Source organism: Rhinopithecus bieti, unplaced genomic scaffold, assembly GCF_001698545.2.
Source record: "Rhinopithecus bieti isolate Rb0 unplaced genomic scaffold, ASM169854v2 scaffold_13704, whole genome shotgun sequence".
In the NCBI taxonomy this organism is placed as follows: Eukaryota; Metazoa; Chordata; class Mammalia; order Primates; family Cercopithecidae; genus Rhinopithecus; species Rhinopithecus bieti.
This window is the reverse complement of record NW_016808231.1, coordinates 293,862-312,346: the sequence shown is the minus strand read 5'-3', so window position 1 is coordinate 312,346 and position 18,485 is coordinate 293,862. Positions and strand designations below refer to the sequence as shown.

General features: G+C 56.4%; 2 protein-coding genes across 3 annotated transcripts in view; both read right to left on the bottom strand.

The window, feature by feature from the left end:
• The window catches only part of FBXL18 (F-box and leucine rich repeat protein 18), a 53,055-nt gene that overhangs the window by 14,263 nt on the left and 20,307 nt on the right, over positions 1–18,485 (bottom strand). Inside the window, exon 4 of one of the 2 annotated variants that reach the window (XM_017886196.1) lies at positions 9,152–10,152. The exons of the other annotated variant lie outside the window; for it this stretch is intronic. Within the exon in view, the coding sequence (XP_017741685.1) occupies positions 9,996–10,152 (157 nt within the window). The 3' untranslated portion in view covers positions 9,152–9,995. Of the gene's footprint in view, positions 1–9,151; positions 10,153–18,485 lie in introns of those variants that run through there. 2 annotated transcript variants of the gene reach the window in all.
• On the bottom strand, positions 5,824–8,797 carry LOC108538241 (uncharacterized). Its single transcript, XM_017886199.1, is given in 2 exon segments — positions 5,824–7,141; positions 7,144–8,797. Coding segments are annotated over 2 exon segments (540 nt in total). The 5' UTR covers positions 7,330–8,797; the 3' UTR covers positions 5,824–6,787.

The following is an 18,485-nucleotide window of genomic DNA, read 5'->3' as shown; positions in this document are numbered from 1 at the left end:
TGAGATGGAGTCTCGCTCTCTCACCCAGGCTGGAGTGCAGTGGCCGGATCTCAGCTCACTGCAAGCTCCGCCTCCTGGGTTCCCGCCATTCTCCTGCCTCAGCCTCCAAAGTAGCTGGGACTACCGGCGTCCGCCACCACGCCTGGCTAATTTTTTGTATTTTTAGTAGAGACGGGGTTTCACCGTGTTAGCCAGGATGGTCTCCATCTCCTGACCTCGTGATCCACCCACCTCAGCCTCCCAAAATGATGGGATTACAGGCGTGAGCCACTGCGCCCAGCTGAGGCCATTTTGATTTTATTTTAAAGTCTTGCCACATGGACAAAGGCCAGGGGGCTTCACACACTCAGTCAACTCCAGGTACAGGCCCCTGATCTTCTCAGGGCTCTTCACATGTTCTGGCCTCCCTGGCGCGGTGCCCCTCACAAAACAGGGGCGCCATGGCCAGGTGCAGTGGTTCACGCCTGTAATCCCAGCACTTTGGGAGGCTGAGGCAGAAGGATTTCTTGAGCTCAGGAGTTTGAGACCAGCCTGGGCAACACAGTAAGACCCTGTGTGGTATGGTGGGGCGCACCTACAGTCCCAGCTCCTTGGGAGGCTGGGGCAGGAAGACCACTCAAGCCCAGGCGGCCGAGGCTGCAGTGAACTAGGATGACGCCACTGCACTTCAGCCTGGGTGACCGAGCAAGACCCTGTCTCAAAACAAAAATGAAAGCAGGAGCATCAGCTCAGGGGGTGTGTGGGAAAACACAAGATCCCCTAGACCTGGGCTGAAGCTGCTGCCCCCAGCACACCCCCAGCACACCCCTCGGCAAGGCCAAGGCCAACACCAACAGGCCCAGTGCACTATGACGCACTTTCTAAAACTGGCCGCAACATGACCTCCCACCCCAAGAGGTCTTTTGCAATGACAGCTCAACACTCATCCTGGCAAGTGGGGGATCTGTGCCCCATCTCTTGAATGTGGCAGCTTCTGGGACTGCCTTGGTCGACAGGGTATGGAAGTGATGCCATGCGACAGCCAAAGCCAGGGCCCGTCCCTCTAGTTTTCTGGAGACGCTTGCTCTTGGGACCCAACTGCCACGCTGTGAGGAAGCCCAACTAGCCTAGGTAGAGAGACCACATGGAGAGGCCACTTAGACCACATGGAGAGACCACATGGAGAGACCACATAGAGAAACCACATGGAGAGGCCACATAGAGAGACCACATGGGAGAGGTCTCATGGATAGGCCACACGAGGCCACATGGAAGTGTTCCAGCCAGCCACAGGCCCTACTGAGGTCCAGGTCAACACCAGCATTGACCACTAGACCTGTGAGTGAAGATGCTTCCAGGAGACTTCAGTCCCCAACTGCTGAGTCACTGCGGCAGAGGCTCCAGACACCGTGTAACAAACAAGTCGTAGTGCCGTCCCCTGTGCAAACACCTGCCCTGGAGAAGCCGTGAGCACCTCACAGTGGCCGTTCTGGACCCCGAACTTGGGAGTGCCTTGTTATGTACAAGATAGAATGTTGTTGGCTATTGCTCAGCCTTGGCGCCTCCTCTCCCCTCCTGCCTGTCGCTGTAATGACAGTCTCAAGTGTGCCTCTGAAGGAAGGGCTCCTGGACTTCCTCGCTGCATGCATTTCCATCTTCTCTCCCCTGCTGCAGCCACTGACGTCAGCGGCACAGAGGATCCGCCCCCACCCACTGCCCAATTCCCCAGCACCGACCCAGCCACACACGAGACATCACCAGGGGGCAGTGGGTGCACGTCAACCACAGGCGACGGCTCAGACAATGCTGGGCAGGATGGGAGGCTCCCGGCCCTGTGTCGCCATTTCTGCCAGGGAAACACCACCACCTCAAGGACCAAGCCAGAAGGAGGCATTGCTGAGTCCCCAGCTCATGTGAGGGGTCCCATCCTAACCACTACGTTCTGCAGCAGCCCTGTCCCCATCTGGACTCTGGTCCCTCCTCCCACCTCCTGCCACACTCAGGACCGAGCCTCTTCCTAGAACCCAGGACAGATAAAGGACGGCTCTGCCCCCAAACTGACACAGCAAATAAACCAGCCTCAAGAGCACATGTGCCGGGTGCGGTGGCTCATGCCTGTAATCCCAGCGCTTTGGGAGACTGAGGCGGGTGGATCACCTGAGGTCAGGAGTTCAAGACTAGCCTGACCAACATGGTGAAACACCATCTCTACTAAAAACACAAAAAATAGCTGGGCATGGTGGCACATGCCTATTATCCCAGCTACTCAGGAGGCTGAGGGAAGAGAATCCCTTGAAGTCAGGAGGCAGAGATTGCAGTGAGCTGAGATTGAGCCACTGCACTCCAGCCTGGGGGACAGAATGGGACTCCATCTCAAAAGAAAAAAAAAAAGCACATGTACTGCAGATTCCACTCTTTTTTTAGGTGGAGTCTCGCTGTTACCCAGGCTGCTGGAGGGCAGTGGTGCGGTCTTGGCTTACTGCAGTCTCCACCTCCCAGGTTCAAGCGATTCTCCCTCAGCCTCCTAAGTAGCTGGGATTATAGGCACACGCCACACCATGCCCGGCTAATTTTTGTACTTTTTGTAGAGACGAGGTTTCATCATGTTGGTCAGGCTGGTCTCAAACTCCTGACCTCAGGTGATCCACCACCCTCGGCCTCTCCAAGTGCCGGGATTACAGGCGTGAGCCACTGTGCCCAGCCCAGATTCCACTCTATCGGGCATCCAGAGGAGTCAAACTCATAGAGACAGGAAGTAGAATGGTGGGTGCCTGGGGCTGAGGGAGGGACTGGGGAGTGAATGTTTAATGGGGACGCAGTTTCAGTTGCAGAAGATGAGAAAGTCCTAGAAGCGGATGGTGGTGATGGCTGCACAACACTGTGATGTGCTTAATGCCACTGAACTGTGCAGTTCATTTTTTTTCTTTTTTGAGATGGAGTCTCGCTCTGTCGCTCAGGCTGGAGTGCAGTGGCGCGATCTCGGCTCACTGCAAGCTCTGCCTCCTGGGTTCACGCCATTCTCCTGCCTCAGCCTCCCGAGTAGCTGGGACTACAGGCACCCACCACCATGCCCAGCTAATTGTTTGTATTTTTAGTAGAGATGGTGTTTCACCGTGTTAGCCAGGATGGTCTCGATCTCCTGACCTCGTGATCCACCCGCCTCGGCCTCCCAAAGTGCTGGGATTACAGGTGTGAGCCACCGCGCCCAGCCAGTTCACTTTTTTTCTGAGACAGGGTCTTGCTCTGTCGCCCAGGCTGGAGTGCAGTGGTGCAATCATGGCTCACTGCAACATTGACTTCCCAGGCTCAAGCAATGCTTCTGCCTCAGCCTCCCCCTAAATAGCTGGGACCACAGACAGGCGTGTGCCTCCATGCCCAGCTAATTTTTGTACTTTATAGGTCTGACTATGTTGCCCAGGCTGCTCTCAAACTCCTAGGCACAAGTGATGTTTCTGCCTTGATCTCCCAAAGTGCTGGGATTACAAGCATGAGCCACCGCCCCCCGCTTGAACTATGCACTTTATTTATATTTTCTTCAAAAAAACCCTCTGCTGGCAAATTATGCACTTTAAAATGGTTAAGATGGGCCAGGCCTGGTGGCTTAATGCCTGTCATCCCAGCACTTTGGGAGGCTGAGGCGGGTGGATCACTTGAGGTCAGGAGTTCGAGACCAGCCTGGTCAACACGGCGAAACCCTGTCTCTACTGAAAATATTTTAAAAATTAGCCAGGCATGGTGGTGGGTGCCTGTAATCCCAGCTACTCAGGAGACTGAAGAAGGAGAAACGCCTTAACTCAGGAGGCAGAGGTTGCAGTGAGCCATCACACCACTGCCCTCCAGCCTGGGCAACAGAGCAAGATTCTATCTCAAAAAATAATAATAAAATAAAATGAACAAGGCTGAGGCTGTTTCCACAGCCTCAGGGAAACGCCTAAGCTGACTTGGCCCTGCCTGCCTTCAGCCAGTCACTACTTTTGCCGTCTGAGCTGCCACCAGACCACAGGCAGGCTTTTGCAGTGTGCAGCCTGTACAACCATGCCAGTGCACCTGCACTGCTCCCGGCCAGGCCCATCCTGACCTACGCAGCCTCCTCTCTCACCTTTGGCCTCCCCAGCCCAAGGCTGTCTCAGGTGTCACCTCCTGATGCCCCCTGGGGAGGGTGTGCCCCTCTGCGCCCCTCTTTGGGTCTTGTGTCTCCATCCACACACCTCTGCTTCAGACAACCCACACCCCACCCAAGCACAGCCCCCGCCCCCCACCATCTGAAGTGAACAAAGCCACCAGCCTCGGGCCCAAGAAAGGGGTTGTAGGTAAGAGGTCAAAGTGTCCCTGCTGGAAGGACCACACGGCTGCCTGGCTTTCTAAATGAAGTCCATTTTATTTGAAATTTTCCACATGCCACACATGTACATGAAAATTCCCATCCAGAATGGAGTTTGCTACAGTGAACACCAAAGTCAGGAGCAGGCATCACCGTGAGACGCCATGGGGGCAAGTCAGCGGGACGGGGACAGGGAGGTTGGTCATCGAAAGGCAGGTAATGCATGTAGGGTCATTTAGCACCTGGTCATGAGATATGGCAAGACCCCCCCGGGGCCAGGGAAAGGTCTCTCCTTAAAAACACGTGGAGCTCTGCTGTCTCTGAGCAGTCTCACGTGGATGGGCAACGCTCAGAGGGTGGCGAAGGGGCTGGAGGAAGATACCACCAACGGCTGCAGGGGAGGGGCACGCACACACACAGGCACGCACATGCTCGCCCGTGAACACCCCCTGGCACATACACACCCTTGCACACTCCCCACCCTCTGCCCCAGACACATCAACAACACGGCGGTCCAGGCTCTGGCTCGCTCCCTGGGAGGCTTCTGTGGCCAGGGTTCCCCTGGCGGGTCTGGTGGCAACAGCTTGGAGAAAAGCCTCCCAGGACCAACCCTTGTTCCCAGGTCCACTGGTCTGGGGCGGGAGTAGCCAGGTGTTCTGATCTGGGGTTTTCCCGTAAACCGACCCCTTCAGCATCTCTGCTTTATTTTTTGTTTTTTGAGACAGGGTATTTCTCTGTGGCCCAGGGTCGAGGGCAATGGTGTGATCCTGGCTCACTGCAACCTCCAACTCCTGGCCTTAAGCAATCCTCCCGTCTCAGCCTCCTGAGTAGCTGGGACCACAGGCACACGTACAATGCCCAGCTAACTTGTTTTTAAATTTTACGTAGAGATAGACTCTCACTATGTTGCCCAGGCTGGTCTCGAACTCCTGGGCTCAAGCAATCCTCCTGCCCCAGCCTCCCAAAGTGCTGGGATGACAGGCTTGAGCCACCGCACCCGGCCCCTCCTGTGTTTCTTGAAGGAGCTTGAGAGAGTAGAGGAGCCCTGATGACAGATGGCCCAAGTCACTGCCACCACGGGGTTCCTCAGCGTCTGTGGGGTTTGTGTTCATCATGCCCGGTAGATCTAGAAACTTCTAACTGAATCCGCACCCCCAAGTGCAAACGAGACCCATGGCCATCAGGAAGAGCCCCCCAGCATTGTGGTCAAGGCTACCAGGAACTGGCAGCAGCGCTCTGCCCACGTCCACAGGAGGCGGTCAACATCTCCTCTGCCTCTGGTTTAGTGGCCCCACGCTTCATCACCACACCTTGTCCATGAACTTCGCAAGCTTTCTTACAAGAGCTCTGTAATGGGCCAGGCACGGTGGCTCACGCCTGTTATCCCAGCCCTTTGGGAGGCCGAGGCAGGAGGATCACTTGAGGTCAGGAGTTCAAGACCAGCCTGACCAACATGGTGCAACCCCCGTCTCTACTAAAATACAAAAATTAGCCGGTCGTGATGGTGGGTGCCTGTAATCCCAGCTACTCGGGAGGCTGAGGTGGGAGAGTCGCTTGAACCTGTGAGGCAGAGGTTGTAGTGAGTGAGCTGAGATCGTGCCACTGCACTCCAGCCTAGAGGACAAAGCAAGACTCCTTCTCAAAAAAAAAAAAAAAAAAAAAATCTGTAATTTTCAGATCCTAAAAGGAGCAGATAACAGGGGAAGAGGAGGTGGGAGGCTGCCACAGCACTGCCTGCTGGGGGTTCAGGGTCTCCGCATCCAGGCCTCCGGCACCCTCCATCCCTGCAGGAGCATTGCTGACACCTCCAAGGCCGGGACACTGGTCTGGAGCTTCATCGGCTGGCAGGAGCCCAGCCCTCAGCTGTCGCAGCCCTACTACTCTAGGCCTGGCCCCTCCATGAGCCCCCCAGGCCCAAGCCTGAGCCCAGCCCCAGTCCCTTGGGCCCAAAGGCCTGTGGCTCTGGGTCCGGGCACAGGGAGTGGCTGAGGGAGGGTGCTGCTGAGCTGGCAGGCACGCCTTTTGTGTTTTTAGCGCCACAGGAGTTCAGCCCATCCTGGCTGCAGTCCTGGGTCGAAGCAGCGAGTGTCTTCCCACCCTGTGCACACACAGGTCCCGGGACGGCCTCTTGGAGAAGAAACCTCTCAGGCCTGTGTCCTGGCAGAGCGTCTGGGGGCAGCAGATGGCAGGGATGGAGCCCGCCTCCTCTGCTGCAGAAGGAAGCAGCCCTCACCCAGCTCCTCTGGGCTGAACGGGCCCTTGAAAACGAGAAAAGCCTCACACAGCAGAGAGGAGCACCCAAGGCCCAGAAAGGCACCTTTGCTCTGGGTCCTCAGGCTCAAGTGCCTGCCCTGGGCCACCTTCAGAAGCCTGGTGGGGCCCAGTGTTGCCTGGTGACATGGAGCAGGCGGCGGGGCGGAGGCTGCGGGACAAGGGGCTGCAGGGTCACAGGCCACAGGGCCCTGGGGCTGCGGGGCCAGGAGGAAGTCAGGAGAATAAATAGCAGCTAGGTCTGGGGTGAGCTGGGGGCACAGGCAGGACAGGGCAGCCAGAGAAGTAGGAACGCTCCCTTTTAAAGAACAAAGGGATACATACCTTTTCCCCTCCACCCTCCCTCCAAGCCCTCAGTCTCTCCCTCACACTCACACAGGGAAGACGTGACTCACACACGCATGCACACACATGGCACAGGTTTACACAGGCACACACACACAGGCACACGTACACGCAGGCACACGTGCACACAGGCACATGCACGCAGGCACACGTGCACACACAGGGCACAGGTACCCGCATGCACACGTGCATGCAGGCACACACACGCAGGCACACGCACGCGATCACGGCGACAAGTGCTGACCACGCTCCTCCGGCAGGCAGCATATGGTCTGCCGCTTAACAGCCGAGCTCTGCCAATTGGGGACCATTAGGGTGGGTTCTTTTCCCAGCATCAAATGCTGCAGAATATAAATTGCAACTAACACTGGTGCCAAAATAGCACTTAGCGAAAATAAGCACGTTATTAACATCTGGTGAAGCCCATCTCGGGGGTAGCAGCAGCGGAAATTCTTGCTCTAAGTCAAAGGATGGTTCCAAGGGACACTAAAAATACAAGGTCTACTGTTTTGGGGATGCTTTCCAAGGCACTGCACCCCAGCCTCGGGAATGGCCCTTCCCCCAGTCCTGTCTATGAGTATAAATTATGCTGCTGGTTAAAACCGCTTGCTTATGAGAACAGGACACCCAGGCGTGATCGTACACACGCTAGGATGCATTCCTGGTGCAAACACAATTCTCTGGCCCCAGTGGGGAATGTTCTGGAAGAAAGGAGCAGGGCACAGAGCTGAAGCGCCCAGAGACACAGGCTCACTGAGGGTCCGGGAGCCTCCCAGGCCACCTGCCTCCCTCCTGGGCCACATCCCCTGCCTGCCGCACCGCACCTCAGTCTGAGACCAAGAAGTGGTCAGTACTGGGAGGTACCACACCACTGGATCTGATCACTGCACCTGGTGGTCTCCAGGTACCATTTTAAAGCTCTAAAGAAATGCCCAGGAAGTGTGTGGGCCGTGGGCAGCTGGTCCTGCGGCCTGCAGGTCAGGAGATGGGGCCGAAGGGTATAGGTCTCAGAGGCCATGACAGGAGGGCCAGGAGGCCTCTGGGAGGCGAAGGCGTGGTCTGGTGCTGGTCCCACCATCAGGTTCTGCTGGAATCAGCCTGCAGAAGAGCCTCTCCAGCCAGGAGGCAAAGGCTCTGCACTGGGTGCAGCCTGGGGCTGGGAGAGGACCCGTGGGCTTCAGAGAGGAGGCGTTGACCCCATACGTACAAGAAAGTCAAGGTGAAGTAGGAGGAGACCTCGAACCCCAGATCCGCCTGTGCCAGTGAGCAGAGGCGCCAGGGCAGTGCCAAGACTGCCATGTGGAGAGCTGGGAGGCAGCCTGCACAGGAGGGCTGTCCCTCCCCACAGCTCTGACCCCAGTTCTCCAAAGGCCTCTTGGACAAGGAGCTGGGCCCCCAGAGCAAGGAGCTGCTGAGAACCATCCCTGCCCAAGGGCAGGGCCGGTGATCGGAGGCCCGGGGATAGTGTCCCCCATTTTTTAACAGCAAGGCAAATGTGAGACACCGCCCCACAGGACGGTGGACCTGTCACATGGAAACCCAGGAGGATGACGACCGGCTGGGCAAGGGGCCCTTCACCAAGAGCGGCCAAGGCGGCGGTCCAGGCGAGCAGGACCCAACCACAGCCCCCCTCAGAAGCCATCAGCCCAGGGACAGCTCTAGGAGCGCCCGGAGGTGAAAGATGGCAGAGGCGACCAGCGTGGCACATGGGGTTGGGCCTCGGATGCTGGGAGGGTGTCCTCATTTTTGGAATAGCTTTAATTTTTTTCTCTTTATTTTTAAGAGATGGGGTATCCCTGTGTTGTCCAGGCTGGTTTCAAATTCCTGGGCTCAAGTGATCCTCCCAAAATGTACTGAATATATATATATGTTTTTTTTTTTTTTTTTGAGATGGAGTCTCGCCCTGTCGCCCAGGCTGGAGTGCAGTGGCGTGATCTCGGCTCACCGCAACCTCCGCCTCCCAGGTTCAAATGATTCTCCTGCCTCAGCCTCCTGAGTAGCTGGGATTACAGGCACCCACCACCACGCCCAGCTAATTTGTGTATTTTTAGTAGAGATGGGGTTTCACCATGTTGGCCAGGGTAGTCTTGAACTCCTGACCTTGTGATCCACCCGTCTCGACCTCCCAAAGTACTGAGATTATAGGCATGAGCCACCGTGCCCAGCTGAATATTTTTAAAGTCTTAAATAAAGTCATCTGAAATGGGGTCCTGTGATTGCTACTCCAGCCTTATGAATCCTTTCTGGGTTTTAATGTCTCATGTTATTCTAACAAAGCCGAATGTGTATCTATTTCCCCAGGAATGCACATGGACCTTCCCAGGGAAGCTGAAGGCTGTGGGGTGGGTGGGAGCGGGAGGAGACCTCTCTCATGAGGAACGGGCCCTGCTCATTGGGCTGAAAAACCATAGGAGAGGCTCCAGCCAGCAGTCCCAACCCCAGGGGACCTCTCTGGGGCCACAGGCATCATCGGGCTAGAAAAACCCCAGAGACATGAGTGGGCTCAAGTGTATTCTAATGGGACGGAGAGTCCTAAGTCCGCAGCCACTAAACTGGCAGGCCCTTCCCCATGTCACACTCGGCCACACAAGGGGACACTCAGACACACGGTGACCAGCCTGGCCGACTGGACTTCAGGAGGACAGCATGTGGCCACCCATCCGCAGGGCCCCAGTGGCAGGTGACCACAAACACAACAGCCAAGGGACACGTTTCCCAGTCAGAAGCGGCACGGGGTTCCGGCCCTCCAGGCCCGTCGACAGGGCCCCCAGGGATTGAGGCTCAGTGCACAAATCCCCAAGCCAGGCCCCAAGGGTCAGCCTGGTTCAGCCAGCCCCCATATCGACGGTCCCTCGACCCCCCTCATGTCAACCAGAGCACATCCCCTCAACCCAAACTTCACAGAGCAACAGTTCCCACAAGAGAGCCGCAGAGATGCCAGGAGCCCCAGGAGCCAGGTGGGGCGTGGCCGGCGGGGAGAGAGGCCCTCTTCCTCTTGTAACAAACCAAGGGTCCCTGGTGTCCCAGGCTCCCACAGCGTCTCGAGGTGACTCAGACCGATGGGCGGCGGTTTGGCCTCTCACCACCACAGGTTCGGCGGTTCCTCGGCCACTCTGCTCTTAAATAAGGTGATCTCATCCAGGTGCACCAGGGGGACGTCCCGGATGACGTCGGTCAGGCCCTCGTGGAGCAGAGGGAAGATGACGACATTCAATGCGGGCCGCTCGGCCTGGAAGCTGAACCAGAGACAGGCGGTCAGCGGATTACGTGGGTGGCCACGGAGGGGGCAGAGCCTGCTGGGGGAGCCCAGGAGGTACTCACACCTGCCCCCGCCACCCGGGCTCACCTGGGGCTCCTGGAGAGACCAGGCCTGCTGCGAGTCACCCTCTATGTGCCTCGAGGACCCCGTACATGGCAGCCAGAGCTGAGGAGGAGCAGGGCAGCCAGGAACAGGCAACACGCTTCTCTCCAGGTTCAGGGGGCACCCGCTCCATGCCAGCCATGAGTATCAGAGGCCCCAGAGGCCAACCCTGCTCTGCAGATGCGGGAGAGCTGCCAGGACAGGCTGCCGTGCCCCAAGGCAGCAGAGGGACCCCACTGCAGGAGTGGCAGATTCAAGGCACCTGGCCCATGAACGTCCCACGGCCAGGACAGAGAAAAGGGACAGGTGTCCACACCCCACAGCCGCACGTGGGCCACCTCAAGGGGGTGCGACTCCCAAGTCAGTGAGGCAGCAGCAGTCACTAGGAGGAGCAGATACCAAAGCGGCTACTCGGGAAAAGCACACGTTTGACCACATGACAAATGGCAGGTGGGCGACGCTCCCAAAGCCCCCACCCCCAGGTGACCAGCCTGCATGCATGAAAACTCATTCACAATTGCCATGGGGTGCCCACCGAGTGCCAGGCACGGCTCTGAGCTTGACAGACATAACCTCATTTTGCCTTCCCCACAACCCTACAATGAGCCACGGTCCCCCAGCGGGCCATGAAGCAGAGCAAGGATCCCTCCCCAGTCAGAGCAGGTCACCAGCACAGTCCTACTGGCCTTATTTGGCCAAAATGCAATGCAAGCCGGGTACTATGACTTGCTCCTGTAATCCCAACACCTGGGAGGCTGAGGTGGGAGAATCGTTTGAGGACAGGAGTTCCAGAACAGCCTGGGCAACATAGGGAGACTCTGTCTCTATAAAAAATACTTAAAAATTAGTAAGGCATAGTGGCGCATGCCTGTCACCTCAGCTACTCAGGAGGCTGAGGTAGGAGGATCACTTGAGCCCCAGAGGTAGAGGCGGCAGTGAGCTATGATCACGCCACTGTACTCCAGCCTGGGCAACACAGTAAGACCCTGTCTCTAAAAAAAAAAAAAAGAAAGAAAAGAAAAGAAAATGCAAAGAAGACCCAAGTGCCAGCCCAGGAGCTCCAGGCAGAAGGAAAAACACAGCAGTGCCCCAGAGAGCAAGATAAAAACATTCAGGCCAGGCGCAGTGGCTCACGACTGTAACCCCAGCACTTTGGGAGGCAGAGGCAGGTGGATCACCTGAGGTCAGGAGTTTGAGACCAGCCTGGCCAACATGGTGAAACCCCATCTCTACTAAAATACAAAATTAGCCGGGCGTGGTGGCGGGTGCCTGTAATCCCAGCTACTCAGGAGGCTGAGGCAGAAGAATCCCTCAAACCCAGGAGGTGGAGTTAGCAGCGAGCCGAGATTGTACCACTGCACTCCAGCCTGGACAACAGAGCGAGACTCCATCTCAAAAAAGAAAAAAAAAAAAATCCAGAAACTTCTTCCCAGAGGGCCTCAAGGCAGAGAGGCACCCACAACAAAGAACCTCACCGTTTGCCAACACTGAGTCAAGTCCCCCCGGCCACAGCGGCCACTTAAAGGGAAGAAGACAACGGGGTCCAGCCTCTCGCTGTGACCCTGCCTGAGGCAATGCTGGACTCACCACACACAGAGTCAACGGCGGAAAAGCCGAGGTTTTGGCAATAAAGACGCCACCACAGCCCTGGCCCTGCATAGTAATCTTGTGGGCAGCGATGTCCATGACCGTGAACCCCACGGGTCATGTGGCAGATGCATCCTGGCCTGTGAAACCATCATGCCATGTACTTGACTTACATCAAACTCGACCCCTTCTGGCTCCAGCTCCTGAGGCTGCTAAGGAGCTGCTGTCAGCCGGGCACGGTGGCTCACGCCTGTAATCCCAGCACTTTGGGAGGCCGAGGCGGGTGGATCACTAGGTCAGGAGATTGAGACCATTCTGGCTAACATGGTGAAACCCCGTCTCTACTAAAAATACAAAAAAAATTAGCCAGGCGTGGTGGCGGGCGCCTGTAGTCCCAGCTACTCGGGAGGCTGAGGCAGGAGAATGGTGTGAACCCGGGAGATAGAGCTTGCAGCGAGCCAAGATCGCGCCACTGCACTCCAGCCTGGGCGACAGAGCGAGACTCCGTCTCAAAACAAAAGGAGCTGCTGTCGGGACATGGAAGGTGATTTGTCTTTTTTTTTTTGAGACAGGGTCTTGCTCTGTCTCCCAGACTGGAGTGCAGTGGTACAGTCAGCTCGCTGCAGCCAGTAGCTGGGACCACAGGCACACATCACCACACTGCCCAGCTAATTTTCTTTTTTTTTTTTAATTTTTTTTGAGACGGAGTCTCACTCTGTGGCCCAGGCTGGAGTGCAATGGTGCGATCTTGGCTCAATGCAACCTCCACCTCCCAGGCTGAAGCGATTTTCCTGTCTCAACCTCCCAAGTAGCTGGGATTATAGGTGCCCGCCACCATGCCTGGATAATTTTCATATTTTTAGTAGAGACAGGGTTTCACCATGTTAGCCAGGCTGGTCTCAAACTCCTGACCTGAAGTGATCCACCCGCCTCAGCCTCCCAAAGTGCTGGGATTACAGGTGTGAGCCACCATGCCCAGCCACTATTTTTTATTTTTTGTAGAGACAGGATCTCACCATGTTGCCCAGCCTAGTCTCAAACTCCTGGGCTCAAACAATCCTCCCTCCTTGGCCTCCCAAAGCACTGCCGTGACAGGTGTGAGCCATGGCACCCAGCCAGGATTCGTTTCTCACCATAAGCAAGGAATGAAGCAGGGGGATCTGCTCTTCCACACACCCTGTGGGTCACAGGCTGCAGCTGTCTCTGTGGCCAGGAAGGAGCAGCCTGCTTTGGAGGTCCCTGGGTGATACGAGGAGGTGCCACCCTACAGTAGTGTGTGGAGGAGACACCTGGGGCAGAGGGGGAATCTCTGTGGATCGAGACAGAAAGGCCAGCCCTTCTTGGTGGTCAGAGGGCACTCCCGTGCAGCTTCATAGTCTGCTACATACATAACGAGGCTCAAAAAGACTGAGTTTGAGAAACGTTAAGATCCTCCTATAGTTCCTCAATGTGATGACTGGGTGTTCACACTCATCGGCGAGATGTGCCTCCCTCAAACCTTGTTAAGATGCTATAAACACATTACCCATCAGATGTAAAAAAAAAAAAAAAAAAAAAGGAGGCCAGGTGCAGTGGCTCACGCCTATAATCCCAGCATTCTGGGAGGTTGATGCAGGAGGATCACTTACTTGACCCAGGAGTTCAAGACCACCCTGGGGGCCGGGCACGGTGGCTCACACCTATAATCTCAGCACTTTGGGAGGCCAAGGCGGGCAGATCGCCTGAGGTCGGGAGTTCGAGACCAGCCTGACCAACACGGAGAAACCCCATCTCAACTAAAAATACAAATTTGCCGGGCATGGCCAGGCGCGGTGGCTCATGCCTGTAATCCCAGCACTTTGGGAGGCTGAGGTGGGCGGATTACCTGATGTCACAGGAGTTTGAGACAAGCCTGGTCAACATAGTGAAACCCCATCTCCACTAAAAAATTAGCCAGGCATGGTGGCACACGCCTGTAATCCCAGCTACTCAGGAGGCTGAGGCAGGAGAATTGCTTGAGCCCAGGAAGCAGAGGTTGCAGAGAGCCAAGACTGTGCCACTGCACTCTAGCCTGGCCAACAGAGCAAGACTCTCAAAAAAAAAAAAAAAAAAAAAAAAAATAAAAAAAAAAATTTAGCCGGGCGTGGTGGTGCATGCCTGTAATCCCAGCTACTCCGGAGGCTGAGGCAGGAGAATCGCTTGAACCTGGGAGGCAGAGGTTACAGTGAGCCAAGATGGCACCATTGCACTCCACCCTGGGCAATAAGAGCAAAACTCCATCTCAAAAAAAAAAAAATTAGCTGGTTGTGGTGGCACATGCCTATAATCCAGCTACTCCAGAGGCTGAGGTAGGAGAATCAATTGAATCCGGGAGGCGAAGGTTGCAGTGAGCCAATATCGTGCCACTGCACTCCAGCTTGGGAAACAAGAGCAAAACTGTGTCAAGAGAAAAAAAAAAAAAAAAAAAAGCGGCCAGGCACCGCATGCGGCTCAAGGCCTGTAATCCCGAGCACTTTTGGGAGGGCCGGAGGCGGCTGCGGATCACGGAGGGTCGAGAGATCGACAGACCACCCTGGCATAACACGGTGAAACCACTCTCTACTAAAAAATACAAAAAAAATAAAAACTAGGCCAGGCGACCCAGGGTGGGGGGGCGCCTGTATCCCAGCCTACTGGGAGGCTGAGGCAGGAGAATGGCTTTGAACCCAGGGAGGCGGAGCTTGCAGTGAGTGAGATCCGGCAACTGCCACTCCAGCCTGCGGCGATCAGATTTCAAGACATCCGTCTCAAAAAAAAAAAAAAAAAAAAAAACCAGCCTGGGCAACACAGGGAGACTCCATCTCTATAAAAAAAATTTAAAAATTAGCCGGAAGTGGTGGCATGCACCTGTAGTCCCAGGGACTGAGGAGGCTGAAGCAGGAGGATCACTTGAGCCTGGGAGGTCAACGTTGCAGTGAGCTGTGATTGCACCACTGCACTCCAGCCTGGGCAACAGAGAGAGACCCTGTTTCTAAAAAAAGAAAAAGAAAGAAAAAGAAGAGACGGTGGCCGATACCCAGCCGTGTGTGAAGGTGAGTCTGCCAGGAACAGGAGGGTGCTGGCCATAAAAAGAGTCAGCGCCATCACAAGCGACAGGTTACCAGTGACAGGTCTGTCGGCAGCCACGCCACTGGCCCACTGGCCGGCCCTGCAGGCTGAGACAGAGAGACAGTTGAGACCCCAGGCCACCCAGCGGACGGGGCAGGTGAGCTGCACAACAGCCCAGGGCCAGGTCCTCCCTCTGGCTCCATAATCCTCCAGACAGGAAAAAAGATTTTCGAAAGAGAAAAGCGTCAGGAAAAGCGACAACAAATCGCTGCTCCTCCTCCTCCCGCGCCCTGGGTGCAGAGTAGGGGGCGGGGCCTGCGGCCGGTTCCCGGGAGCCCCAGCGCCACCTGCTGGGCCCTCGGCGCAGCTGCAAAGGCAGAGCTGCAGGGCTGACACTGACTGCTAGGTCCATAGGTGCCCTGGGCTGGAAAGCCTGGGGAAGGCCAGTCAGACCCTGTCTGCAGGTCAGCTGGGACCTGCGGCTTGGGCCACACTGCTGTGATTGGGGCCAGCGTGGAGCCAGGCACAGGCACCGAGGCTACGAGGAAGCTGTGGCACAGGCATCTGTGCACGCGGTCTCTCCCACCTGGCTTTGGGGTGGTATCTGACTGCCAGCAGGGTGGGGAGAGAAAGGCTTTCAGCAGTCCTGGGGGAATCCAGCCTATGTGAGCACAGAGGTCCTTGCAATGCTGTGATCTGTGTCATCTGCAGAAGATCCTGACAGGGCCTCCCCAGCACGGAGCCTGGAGGTTCCCACGGAGGTCTCCTCGGCCTTGGATAGCCTGCACAGCCCCCGACATGGCCCATCTCCTCTTCTAGGCGTGAACTCCCATCCCTCCAGCACTCACTCCCTGCCTCATTGCTCAGATGGAGGCTGTTTCCCCATCTGTAAACCGGGGCTGACAGCACTGACCTCACAGGTGAGGCTTGAGCAAGAGGCAAGACGCAGTGCCTGGAGCAGACAGAATGCTCAGGACAGAGGCACCAGGGGGCCCAGGCAGGCACCCTGGAGGGGCACGCACGGGAGATGTACTGTGAACACGGAAGCCTCAACACCTTCATCCCACTCTGTTGGCAGCAAGTGCAACGTGGGTCCCACCACAGGCCCGTGCGCTGCGCCAGGTGCGGGACACAGGGATGGGGAGCGGGGTCACAGAGGGACTGGCACAGAGGGATGGGTACGGCTTCCGCCCAGCAAGTCCTGGGGCTGCTCTCAAACACCACACAGCAAGCATGGGTGATCAAGGGCTCTCCCAGGCACCTGCGTGTAACCAGCGCCCTCTGGGGTCACCTGCGAGCTCAGCGCCAGGCTCAGCTTGTGCCTGAGGACACAAAAACACCAAAGAAGAGCTATGGAGCACCAGCCTTCAAAACACAGACCATCCAACCGGAGAACGCAAAGAGCTTACTGCATCCACCTTAGATCATCAGACTTGCCTAAAAAACACGCAGGTGCAGGTCAACCCAGGCGGCCAGAGGAGAAGCTCCCCGCCTGCAAAGGGCGGCATGGAGCCGGCCACAGGCAGCAGTAAGTAAATGAAGGAGAGAGCAGCTCAAAGCAGGGGGCTGGCATCCGGTGCCACATCCAACCAACCCGCCTGCAGCGCCATGCAGAGAGGATTCTGAGGACCAGAAGGAAAAGCAGGCTCAACGGAGCAGGAGGCCTTCAAGGGTGGGGCCGGGGGCCGCCCCATCATGAGCGCAGCCGTCCTGAACTGCTTGGGGATCGTGGACGCTCTCCGCTGCAGCAAGGAAAGAGACAACTCCCAGAGCCAGTCCCCATCACTGCAGGAAAAGCCACCCACCCCTGCAGAGCTGAGACGGCCCCACATGGGCTGGGTCTTAGGGCCCCAGACTCACAGGCCACAGAAGACAGGCAACGCCCACTCCCAAGTCCCTTCAACAAAACACACCCACGCAGCAGATGGCGGCTCTGGGTGCACAGTCGCAGCCTCCCACTGGCTGGAGGGCGTGTGAGTGGAGTCCAGCCGCAAGCGCACTGAGGGAGAAGGTCCGAGGCTCTTCCCGCAGCTGACAGGGCAGAGCCAGGGCGGAGCTGCCTGCATCCGCCACACCTGAGAAAACCCAGCTTTGGCCTCTGGGTACCACAGCCTCACAAGGCACAATGTGCCCCTTCCCCCAACAGCTACCGCCTGTCCCCAAGCCCACTCGGCTAAGCCCTTTGGAGCCTGTGACCCACTCAGCCCTCCTAAAATGGGGCACACATCAGCAAGCGTCACATCCAGCTCACAGCACAAGGATGCTAAGGTGTGAGGAAGCAGAGCCAAGGGGCTAAACTGGAACATTCCGGCCACCACCCAGGCTGCTCCGCTGGTTCCACTGCAGGCAAAGTCAAGATCCAAAGCAAAGTCGAGGACACAGGGACCGTGTTTTCCATAAGAGCCATGAACCAGGGCTGACCACCCAGACACCCAATTGAGGGCCATCAGGCCAGCACTGAGAACAATCACTTAGGGCTTTATTTACTGACACAAGAAGACTCCACGGTGTAGTGTTACATTTTTAAAAATCAGATTACAAAATAACATGAGAACCCTATCTCCAGCTGATTCTCCAGGGAAAATTGGCAGCTTTCACTGTTGGGAAATCTTCACTTAAAAATAGGTTGATGTGGCCGGGTGCGGTGGCCCAAGCCTGTAATCCCAGCACCTTGGGAGGCCGAGGCGGGTGGATCACAAGGTCAGGAGATCGAAACCATCCTGGCTAACACGGTGAAACCCCGTCTCTACTAAAAAAAAAAAAACAAAAAACTAGCCGGGCGAGGTGGCGGGCGCCTGTAGTCCCAGCTACTCGGGAGGCCGAGGCAGGAGAATGGCGTGAACCCGGGAGGCGGAGCTTGCAGTGAGCTGAGATCTGGCCAGTGCACTCCAGCTTCGGTGACAGAGTGAGACTCCGTCTCAAAAAAAAAAAAAAAAAAAAAATAGGTTGATGTTGGCCAGGTGTGGTGGCTCATGCCTATAATACCAGCACCTTGGGAGGCCGAGGTGAGTGGATCACCTAAGGTCAGGAGTTCGAGACCAGCCTGGGCAACGGGTGAAACCCCGTCTCTACTAAAAATACAAAAATTAGGCCGGGTGTGGTGGCTCACGCCTGTAACCCCAGCACTTTGGGAGGTCGAGGCGGGTGGATCACAAGGTCAGGAGATCGAGACCATCCTGGCCATCACAGTGAAACCCCGTGTCTACTAAAAAAGAAAAAATACAAAATATTAGCCAGGCGTGGTGGCAGGCACCTGTAGTCCCAGCTACTTGGGAGGCTGAGGCAGGAGAATGGCATGAACCCAGGAGGCGGAGCTTGCAGTGAGCCGAGATTGCGCCACTGCACTCCAGCCTGGGCGACAGAGCAAGACTCTGTCTCAGAAAAAAATGTATATATACAAAAATAAGCCAGGTATAGTGGTGCACACTTGTAATCCCAGCTGCTCAGGAGGCTGAGGCAGAAGAATCGCTTGAACCCAGAAAGCAGAGGTTGCAGTGAGCTGAGATCCCGCCACTGTACTCCAGCCTGGACGACAGAGTGAGACTCTCTCAAAAA